The 11,633-nt window shown below is 37.3% G+C and overlaps 1 protein-coding gene across 2 annotated transcripts; it reads left to right on the forward strand.

The window, feature by feature from the left end:
• Positions 1-278: 278 nt before the first annotated feature.
• On the forward strand, positions 279-7,960 carry LOC135624901 (plant cysteine oxidase 4-like). Of its 2 annotated transcripts, none has more exons than XM_065128964.1 (7): positions 279-405; positions 2,148-2,177; positions 2,261-2,361; positions 3,289-3,452; positions 3,652-3,799; positions 7,510-7,713; positions 7,817-7,960. In XM_065128964.1, the coding sequence occupies exons 3-7, from the start codon at positions 2,262-2,264 to the stop codon at positions 7,933-7,935; spliced, it is 735 nt and encodes a 244-aa protein (XP_064985036.1). In that variant the 5' UTR covers positions 279-405; positions 2,148-2,177; position 2,261; the 3' UTR covers positions 7,936-7,960. The 2 variants fall into 2 exon arrangements, with proteins under 2 accessions (XP_064985036.1, XP_064985045.1); XM_065128973.1 differs by lacking the exon at positions 279-405 and adding an exon at positions 422-615.
• The last annotated feature ends 3,673 nt before the right edge of the window (positions 7,961-11,633 follow it).

Here is an 11,633-nt window from a genome sequence, read left to right on the forward strand (position 1 = left end):
ATTGACCCTGGAGGCTGGAGCTCGTCGCCCGATTACTTTCGCTTTCGTACTCATTGTCATACCCGTCTTACGATTCGGTTGGAGCTTCCCGGTGGGGCCATGGTAGCAGGTAGTCGAGACGGGTACCGGATCGAGCGGGAAGATGAAAGGTAAGCCTGGTCGGGACAGGTTACGTCGCACCGAGTAACCGAGGAATCGGAATTCTGTTCGCCACCCCGAAACGAGACTACCGTTAATATTACTTATTTTTTTTGTTTTATTTATTTATTTATATCTTTATGAACTCGATCCAACCACGCGACGCACCTGAGTGATTTCGACGCTCTCTCTCTCTCTCTCTCTCTCTCTCTCTCGATCTCTTCCCGGACATGAAGTGCCGCGCCGTGGTTAAACCCTGGCATGTAGGTAAGAATCGTGAACTGCTCACTGTTAGGGATTGGAGTTCGAATCTGTGTGGCGTCCGATGGCCTCTTCTCGCTTCTTGACGATCGGACTGCTCGATCGGGTTCCTTTTTGGCTGCTGGTGGATTGGAATTAACGCCTTGATTTGTTTTGGTTTGCCTGGTGATATTTGTTCTTGTGTTCTGTGGAATTCTCGAGGTTTGTCGATGATAGGTAGGGTTTCTGGCATCGTGGGATTCGGTGGTCGTTTGGGGTTGGAAAGGGGAGGATTATTTTGGTGATGTTGTGCGGTCACCGTTTGTGTGTGTTTTGCGCTGTTTGCGTTGGTGTTTATTGCACCTTCTCTAGCATTCTCCTTCGGTCTCGATATCCAAGTCGTTTTTCTGCTCTTATAAATGAAGGGCCTTTTTTCTTCTCTTACAAATGAATGACACCGATCGATTGCCTTAGATAAAAGCATGGTCTCGAGAATTGGCCTGACAATTGTAGATACTGAATTATTTTTGTTTAAAAGTGAAATCATATCCCATTCCATCTTTGCTTCTGTGATGAGATACAGAAGTGCATTTGAGTTAAAATGAGAGAAATAGTTGTCTTCATGAAAGGATTAATTAGATTGTGCTTTTTTTTTGGGTGATTTTCCAAGAGCAACGGTTGATTGCATGGACATAAATGTAGTTTTTTTTTATCTTTACTTGATGCTGCAAGAACTTTAGCTTTAGATTACATGGACGATACAACATGGATATTTGCCTTTTGGATTTGTAACTGAAGAGGGAAAGGTAACAGCTCAAGACTTTGGCACTCCTTGCCCGGAATGTCCAGCCCATTCATTTATCCCAAATATTCTCTATTTTCTTCTTCTTCGGGACATTTACTCCTATTCATCAACAGCAGCTAAATGTTAGGGCACACTACCATGTTTAGTGACTAATGAATTATTCATTTAATGATCAATAACAGCCTATGCATGAGGATCTTTCTTTCTGCAGATCTGAGAGGGTTTACATAATATGCAGCCATACCCCTTCATGCATTGTCGCAGCTTCTGCCGTTCGAGCCTATGACCTCTGTGGTATAGAAGCACAACCCATCAAATCATTTAAAAGTTAATAACTTCTAGGTGGAAGTTTGTGATACGTTTTGTGAGGGATTCTACTGCAGACCCATGCCCAATGAATTCTTTTCAGTTAGCATCTTTGGCGGGTATGATAAAGTATGGTGTTAGATACAATTAGGATATTAACAAAACACTTTAATAATATCAGGATATCATTTTTCTTTTTTCCATTAAATAATGTTATGTAGGAGCAGCTATAGAGGCTGACAACCGACGATAGGTAATTAGGATTCATGATCCTTTTAATTTCATTTTTGTGGTCTTTAGAAGAGGCACTGAATTATAGGTAAAGCAACAAAGTGTGTTAAAGTTGTCAATGTCCACTGTGGACAACTAATCTCATAGCAGTTAGAATCAATTCTTTGACTGGCTGGCTTTTTTTTCCATGGGTTGTTGTTCATCTCTATTATTTATTTGCAACTTACAAAGAAAGGCTCAATGCATAAGGTTTCTGCAGTTGCAGGGACTGCGGATTAGTTTTTTATATCTGCAGATTCCTTTTTTTTTTTTTTTTTGACAGAGATCAGTGAAGTAAATTGCTTGCCCAATATAAGCAATCTAGACACCGTATTTTATCTTCTGATGAACTGAAACTTTTTTTAATTCCTTTTATATTGATGAACAGGGCTATGAAGTTTTGTACATCTTGAACAAGGTGATTTCAAATCATTGATTGATAGTTTTTACCAGTTGAAGAATTGGTTGGTTGGTCTTTTGGTTACTTAACCCTTCTTGCAGTATGCCTGCAATCAGAAGGTTATATGATGTCTGTAAAATATCATTCTCTGATAATGGACCTCTATCTGCTGAAGCCCTTGAACATGTTCGTTCTGTTTTAGGTGAGCTCACTAACTTTTTTTTACTTACATCTTTGTTTGCATTTGTTATACAGAACTGTAATTACTATTTACTGTAATTGTCTAGTTGTTTCTAATAGTATGTACTGCAACAATATCATTTAATTTTATGAAACATCTTGATATATAAATTATAACCTTTTGTAGAAAGTGTGTATTTATTAAACTTATTAATTGCCTTTTCAGTGTTATATAATGTCATTCCTTTCTGAGATGTGTTGTTTAGGTGTGTTTTTATCACTCATGTTCAAGTCTCGTGTTTATGCATATGTCCGCGATTACCGTATATTAGTTTGATTCTTTACGAAAAAATGATGTGAAACTTATATTGCATTAGTTTAACACACAATTTCAGTGTACAGGCTAGCTGTAGATCAAACAGCTATGCTTTCCACAGTAAACAGAGGTATTGAATGTAGCATGATACTGCTTGCTTTCATCACCTCCATTTTTTATGGCCTTAGATCTTTTGTTATATCCAAAATTTAGAATTATGGAATATGTTCATCAAAGCCTAGCCTTCCACAATATGTTAATGACAGGAAAATAGTAAGTTCAGAAGTATAGTCTCCTTTAGTCTCCTTTGAAGGCCTTGGAATTGTCAATCGTGAATAAATACTGTACTTGAATCAAGTAATTGTTCTGTCATGTTCTTGTTTGTCCTTGTAACAGTAATTGGAAGAATTTTGGTATTCGGTGCTCACGGAGCTCATGGATCTGAGAGACATGCTTGCTTTTGTATATGCTTTTGTTTGTTTGTTAGGTTAGTTTAGTTTAGTATGACCAACTTTGTTCATTTGTATGGGCATTTGTTTAAAGCTGCTCCATTTTGTAGCTTATTTAAATGCAAGAAACTTCCGTCTTCAGTTTAAGGTCCCCTCCCAACGCTCGCAATTTCACCTTTTTCAGATGATATCAAACCTTCTGATGTGGGACTTGAAGATGAGGCTCGGATAGCACGAGGGTGGAATGTTTCCACACATGGTTCAAATGGAAGAAAAGGGCGTAATGGAAATAATCAGTACCTGCCTCCTATCAAGTATCTGCATATACATGAGTGTGAAAGCTTTTCTGTAAGCATTTGATTCTTTGCAGGAGTAGGTTTTATATAATGTTGTTTTTGTCATAATTTGCTGCAACATTTGATCTTGTTCTAAGTATTTTTGTTTCATTGGCCTGAACAAAGTGAAGTTAAGATTATCTTTTGAAGAATGACATTACAATAAAAACCTTAAGTGATTATGCCTTGGATGCTTTCTGATTACGATGCAGATTGGGATATTTTGCATGCCACCTTCATCTGTTATTCCACTTCATAACCATCCAGGAATGACTGTTCTTAGCAAACTTCTATATGGGACAATGCTTGTCAAATCATATGACTGGGTAGATACAGTAGAACCCGTTGATCCATCCAAAGGTATGTGAGCCTTTTCTCTATACTTCATTTAGCATTTCAATAAGTCAATTACAATGCCATTGGTTAACAGTGCTCATTTCACCGAATGTAGATTCATCTTATTGGGAGATGCTTTGCAATTGATGTAATTGTTTGCCTTTTATTCACACACAAAACATCTATTTGTATCCTATGTTTTTTGGTACAAGAAGTCAAGAAAATCTAAAATTTTCGATAAGCAGCAGGATTTACATATGCAGGTTAAGGTTACTTAACGAACATAATAAAGTGATGTTGGGCTTTATGTATCATCAGCTTTAATAACATGACAATGTTTCAAACATCTATAAGGAATGAAACTCTGTAGTCCATATTGCAATCAAATTTGCAAGCAACACTGAACAGAGATGGTAACACCCCACTGGTTGCACATTGCATTACATGATAGTAGACAAGTTTGATAACCACAGATGATAAGCCTAAGATTTATGACAAGGAGATACGAGACACATCAAAAAGGTGTCATATATAAGATGTATTATCAGACTACAATGCTTGTAACATGCAGCTTCTCTTGCAGTTATTGGTGAAACATTGAAAAGGAATAATTCTGAAGGTGTAGTTTCATCAGAACTTTGGATCTTTATCAGCACATTAGGCACTTGATGGTTATTTGATGGATGAATCATAGAGCTGCACTGTTGTCAAGGATTAGATAAAAGAACATTTGTACTTGACTAACTAGAAATAAGAAAGACATTTGATTCTAGCTTCTTTATTAACAATGTGGAGCTCAGGAACGATTTAACGTTACAAATAGTTGATTATCTGTCATTGTCAAAGATTAGGTTAACTTTATTGGAGATAAAGCTAGAGAAGTAAATTGCTCAAAATCATATTTCCCTGTGTTACATTCTTTCCTATGGTGTGGAAGTGCTGGGGATGACCTTCAAATCATGACTTCCCACCTTCATTAAGTATATAAGTGTTTTGTCAATTTGTGATTTTGATGGAAGCAAGGTTGTCAAAAACTGCTTTCCTACCTAGGATGGTAAAGGGGTTGCAAACTCGAATCATAGGATCGAACCAGATCGTAAGATCCTATAAGTCATAAAAATAATTTTAAGATACATATTTAAAGAAATTTACAAATAATATTTTTGTTAAGATTTAGTAATTCTCATATATTCTTAAGCTAATAATTTAATTTTATTTAAGTTAATACATAATCTTTTATTTTGACGGATAATAATTTTATTGCATGTACTTGCACTTAATTAGCTATGGTGGCTTTACATTGGCTACGACAAATCTACAGTGAACTTAATGTTAAATAGTTCAAGGTTACATGTTTATCTAGCAAACAACTGTACTTAATTTTTATCCATCAAAGAAAAAGAGGAGAGGGTAGAGAGGAGAGATGAGAGAAGTCGGGGGAGGAGAGGAGAGAAAGAAGGGACGAAAGAAGAATAGAGAGGAGGAGAAGAGAAGGGAGAAGAGGAGACAGGAAGAAAGGGTAGGAGAGGAGAAGATAGAAGAAGAGGGGAGGAGAAAATAGGAGATGAAAGGGGAAGAGCAGCTAGGAGAGGGGAAGAGAGGAGAAGAGATGGGAGAAGAGGGGAGGAGAAGAAAGGAGATGAGACGGGAAGAGATGGTAGGAGAGGGCAAGACGAGAAAAGATGGGAGGAGAAGAAAGGAGAGGAGATGAGAAGAGAGGGGCGGCGAGGGGAGGAGAAATAATACTTGTGCACGAAAAGGAAGTGGTGATCATCGAGATGGGAGAAGAAGAAAGGAGAGGAGAAACAATAATTGTGGGTGAAGAGGAAGTAGTGATCATTCTGAACAGTTGGCGAGGCAGCACCTTCGCGTCTTAAGCGATATCAATAGCGTAGGGTTATATTCTTGTCACTCCTATGCTTAGAAGTATGGACATGTGCTTTTGGTGTCCAAAAGTGTCGGACACATGTGACAAACACTCCCATGCAACATTGCGTGGCCCTCATGTGAGGGTCATATGATTCAATTTGGAGTTTGTCACAAGGAAACATATATCAATTATATAAATATTATTTGATATACTGAACCTTTCTTTTGGATACTTAGATTTAGATGATTTTAATTGTTTCAACTTGTATGATGATATTTATTAGTTCACATCGCTGAATTTATAAAATTTAACTATAAGTACTATAAACTTCATGTTAATTGAATATTATATATACATATATATTAAAAAATACATGTGTCCTTGATGTATTTGTGTCCTATTTTTTTTAAAAAATGGTGTGTTCTCTTGTCTGTGTCCCATGTCCATGCTTCTTAGCTCCTATGCTGCAAGGATCATACACCAAGAATGGCCGGCAAGGCAAAACCCTCTCGACAATAGCGGTTTAGTATTGTAGTTTAGGACTCTGTCTCGGCCAAGAATTGCTGCCACTTCAAAGTGAGTTCTTTTCTTTTCCCATTTATATAAAGCCAACTGAGTTGATCCGGTAAAGTCAAGTCAACTAGTCCAAGTCGATCTATCTTACAGAGTCAATGCATGTGTCAATCTGATTCTAGCCTGTTTACGATTCAATGACTGGTCCGACTTGCCATGCTTGATTTGGATTTGCAATCCTATGACCCAGATCATGAGTTTAACAACCTTCAATGGAAGTCATATTAATTCATATTTCTGATAAAGTTTATACAAGAGACATCTAGTACAATGACGCCTACGCATGATACTTTATAAATAACCAAGAATCTCCAACCAAAGTAATTAAACAGTATTTTTTAAGAAGATAAAAGAATATCAGATATCATTTACTCCTGTGATCTATATTGTCTGCAAAGAGCAATTTGCACCGATCATAATGTGGATAATTGTGTGAACATCTCTTTAGTACCATAATAGATGTGCACATGATAAGGTTGACCATGCCAACGGAGTTTGTGAGGGGATATTAACAGAGACCATCAATAACAGTCATGGAATTATTATTGGACCCTAGAAACCTCAATCACATCTTATTTTTTGTCGAGAGGTGGGGGGAAGAAGATGGAGGAAGTTTAGGTGGGAATCCTTTCGACTAACGTAAAGGATGCGTAGGAAATATCTTGTGTGCTGATGATTATAAAACGTACAAATTTTAGCTGCTCTTTTGTAATGAGTTTTTGGATATATGGAGATCCCTTGAGAGTAATTATGTGGAGAAGTCTTTAAGAAACTTTCAGAATTTCTTGAGGGTAATTATGTGGAGAAGACTTTAAGAAACTTTCAGAATTTCTTGGAATAAAGTAAGATTACTCCTTTATCACTCGGAAGATTAGGATTGAATTATAGAACAATCCCTTTAAATATAAAGATAAGACTACATATATTGATCCTTTCTAAACCCCACATTGGTGAATCTCTAGATTTACCTTTTTTCTTTAAAAAAATTCGAACTAGTACCTTTATGAGTCTTTGTTGGATGCCATTATCTTTGCTTATTATATCATCACAAATTCCTTAACAAAGTTGTTGACTACTTGACAAATATTGTGAGAATCATTTATAATTTATTTATTCAATCAATCTATAGACTCTAGATAATGAATAGTTTTTTTTTTTTTTTTTTTTTTTTTTCGGTTTTTTTATGATATTGGTGACTGAGATTGCGTTGTTGTAAAAGTAGGATTGTAGCGCCATCGATTTCAGATGACAATTGCATCCTTATAGACTTAATCATGATAATGCTTTGCAGCTCGACCAGCAAGGCTTGTTAGAGATGCTCAAATATCAGCCCCCTGTGGGACGACGATCCTTCATCCAACGAGTGGCGGAAACATTCATTCGTTCAGAGCAATTACTCCTTGTGCTCTCTTCGATGTTCTATCACCCCCATACTCGTCAAAAGATGGACGGGACTGCTCCTACTTCAAGATGTCTTCAAAAAAAGATCTTTCCGGTATAATCTCATATATCTAAAATATGCTCTCTCTCTCTTTTTTGTTTTTTGCTTGTCAGTATCATAATATGCCAATAAATGATTTTATTTGAATTCATTGAAGGTGTTTTGCCTAGCGCAATAAGGTCTTCAGAAGTGGCTTGGTTGGAAGAGTGCCAACCACCGGAGAGCTTTATCATCAGAAGAGGGCCATACAGGGGCCAGATTGTTGATACTAGATGAATTAAATTTATAGCTCTTTTAATGATGCTGGAGATCTCTCTCTCTCTCTCTCTCTCTCTCTCTCTCTCTTCCCATAGTTTTATGATTTTTTAGAAGTTCATAAAAATAATGACAATTAACATATATATATATATATATATATATATATATATATATATATATATATATATATACGTTGTGCATCACGCGTGCGTGATATCCCGTATAATTTCCTCGACTTTCTGTCGTTAGAAGAGTGCAGATCTTCTAGGAAGGGCAGCCGAGGTAATTTTTTGTTTGCACAAGCCATTCTTATTTGCTGTTATATTCTTTGCATCAGGTGATATCAATCATTCGCTCTGATGATCAACCCTACTAGTATTTTGATGAGGTTCCTTTGATCGCCGTAACATCTCATCTATTATTAGGCTGTGGTAAATTGTTGACGGCAACATTTGCTGGTTTCATCATTAAATGTATGTGAATTGGACAGCACACGTTTTCCTCTTTATTATTATTTTATTGCCTTGCTGACCTATCAGATCACGTGGATGTTTAGAGGACTGGTTGTTTTTTTCCTCTTTTAAATATTTAATTTTGTTGGTCGTGAGCCAGACGTGGCATGATCCTAGTCATCAGTGCGATGACTAATCATTGATATCGTCCAGTTTTGATCGGGCCAGACCGGTCTGTTAATTGGTCGGATCATAACTTTAATAAAATATTAATTTTTAATATCTTTTTCTTTTCTGTGTTAATTTATTTTCATATTCTTCCCGTTTTCTTTTCTTATTCTCTCTCTCTCGTCGAGAGCGTCCAAAGATGCCATTCTCATCCTCGTCATGGCTGTCCGCCGCAGGAATGGGCTGCTGCCATTACTTCTCTCTCTCCCTCAACTTCCCCTCCCTATACACAACCTCGGAGAACGGTGGCAAAGCCGTGTCTTCTCCATCTTCTCTACCTCCTCTTACCCCACACACAACCTTCGTTTGAGTATTTGATCCATGTCATTCAATTTTAAAATGGGACATGATTTCCTTTACAATATATATATATATATATATATACACACACAAAAGTTTCCATCCTGATATCATTTCGATAATCTTTTTATCGATATCATTCCATCTGTAATTTTAAACAATGAACCAACAGTCTCTTTCGCTTGTTCTTTCGAAACCGAAGTCGTTCGTCAGCTTTCGGCCGACTGTCTCGAAGTTGTTTATGGGACCGATCAAACAGCGTGTCCCGTGAAACCATGTGACATATGCGTGTTATTTGCCAAAAAGATAAATAATTCGTTTAGTTTATTCTACGGCAAGAGTTACAAGTATTCCATGTGATTAGGGCTCGAAATAAATATCTAGCAATGAGCAATGATTTTGTTATATATATATATATATATATATATATAAAGAATCAGGTGACATATCAAATTTAATTAATGACCTAAATTTAAAATTTTGACTCATGATGACTTTGACCAATTATGTTACAGACGACACTTGGATTCAATTAATTAAATTTTCAACATTATGATTGGCCAACTTTGATGCATTACATCACCTAAATTATGTTACTTTTCCTATTTATGTTCTAAATATCTTCATTATGACACTACTAACTCCATCAGATCCCCCCATGTTTCTCTTTCTTTTTTTTTGTTTTTTATTTTAAATATTGTCCTCATCACCCTCTCTGCATTCCAAACAGAAAAAGGCTTCAACCTTGAGGTTTTCCACCACCACTCCAAGCATACTATTAAATTGCAGTTATCAGACGCTCCCCCCCTTCCTTGCAGATAAGAAAGTGAGATCTCATGCTTAGTACTATCGTCTAATTTTCTACATGGGAAGTGCCTCTCCTCGAAGCCTACTTGGAGTAGTTCTGAGACCTCGACAGCCATATAACCAGTTTGAAGATAAACTATATGATGCCAGTCCTCAACTTGCACCCCCTTCACACACTCAACATGTTTGGCATTTGTTTGAACTTTTCAAACAGGACCAGATTCATGCCCTGTCTTCTTCTACTTACAGTGAGGTTAAAGCTGGGTTTGTCACTTACCAGTCATGGCATTGACTTGCTGATTATTCCAGGCTTCCACCCTCATCAGGGATTCATACCTACTACCCTGAGGAGGAGTTGTTCTCAAACAAACACCAAAGGTCACTGTAGATCTTTTAGAAAGTGTAAACAGGTCCCTGTAGTCAGTCAGTCAATCAAATATTCCTCCTGTCAACAAGGGGAAAGGAAGCCAGATAAAGGATTGGCCTCTGAATAAAACTGCTGTATTATAATGATGGTGTTGATGAATGTGGGATGAACGCTAGAAAAAGGAAAAGAACATGGCTGTTTGCCCTTTACAATTCTTGTTTTTTTTTAATTACCAGGGCATAGTTCAAAGGAAAACTAATGATTAAAAAGCAAGCAGGCTACATGGCAACTTTTTTGCCTTTCCCAACTTTTCCTAATATAAAGATGTTTCTATCAGCCATAAGAAAAAGTGAATGAGAAGATTTTTTTTGTATCATTTCTTTGTGGAAAAGTGAGCACTTGATTCTGGTGAGGCAACTTTTCAGTTCTTTATTCAAGAACTCTGCACTTGACACTTGCTATTAACTTTGACACTCATCTCAACCAAGGAAGGAGGCTGAGAACAAGCCACAAAGATAATATACCACATTTGAGTTGGCTGGTTGTCTTGCTGAACACTCTTCCAAAGGTGGCTTTAGCGAATTAGGACTTGGTCTGTCTACGTGGGCAGGCAAGGGTGAGAGCCAAAGCACTCTCATCATTCCCAAGCACAGAAAGGGACCTTTGTGAGTCATGCTATCATGAACTGGTCTGGTATGATGATGCAATTGTGAGCTCTGATGTTAATGCTATACATTTTTCTTTTCCATTCTTTTTATCAGAAGTGCATGCATCAAAGTGTTGCTGTGTGGGCCCAATCAGTGATAAAGGAATAGTCTTTTGGACCAGAAAAGATGAGTGACCAAAAGATCTAACTTTCCTATGCTAACCACAATTATTTTCTGCTTCTTTTTTTTTTTTGCTCAGTACTGACGACACCCATTTATTCCCACATGCCTTGATGACTCCCTTGTGGATCACAACCCCAAAATCTCTATACCCTGAGACCAACTAGGAAAGACTAGGCAAATATTTTATGAACTGTGAATGAGGTTGTTTTTAAAGAAACAGCAGGCACAGTCACCTACTCGATTCATTGCAAGGTGGTCCTGCAATAAATCTGAAGTTGAAACGATACAAATACATACCCTATTTAATGAAATCCACATGTCTGTACTAAGCATTCAGCTGCTGGATTCTGACCTAAAGCTCAACTGAGAAGCATGGTAGATGTGATAACTTACCCGTTAACGAGCAGAGATGCCAGAATTGCCTCCACCAGGAGCTCAAGACCTCATCCCTGCATGCATGTTTGACTGCAAATTACACCATAAATATTTCCATGTATAAGAATAAATTGAGAGTGCAAAATCTAGCGTGTGCACAACAATAACAGCCACGGGAATTTCTTCCAGGAAATGGACAAGATCGATCTCACACTCCAAAATAAAAGTTTGTCAAAGGAGCTCTTTTTTTCTTGTACTTTTTGCTTGGTTTGGCCGTCCTATCCATCCATTTGGGTGGGGTGAGAAAAAGGCTTTAAAGAATTCAGCCCCTTTTCCTACCTCCTCTGGCCATTGTGT

This window comes from Musa acuminata, chromosome BXJ1-3, assembly GCF_036884655.1.
Source record: "Musa acuminata AAA Group cultivar baxijiao chromosome BXJ1-3, Cavendish_Baxijiao_AAA, whole genome shotgun sequence".
NCBI classification, from domain to species: domain Eukaryota; kingdom Viridiplantae; phylum Streptophyta; class Magnoliopsida; order Zingiberales; family Musaceae; genus Musa; species Musa acuminata.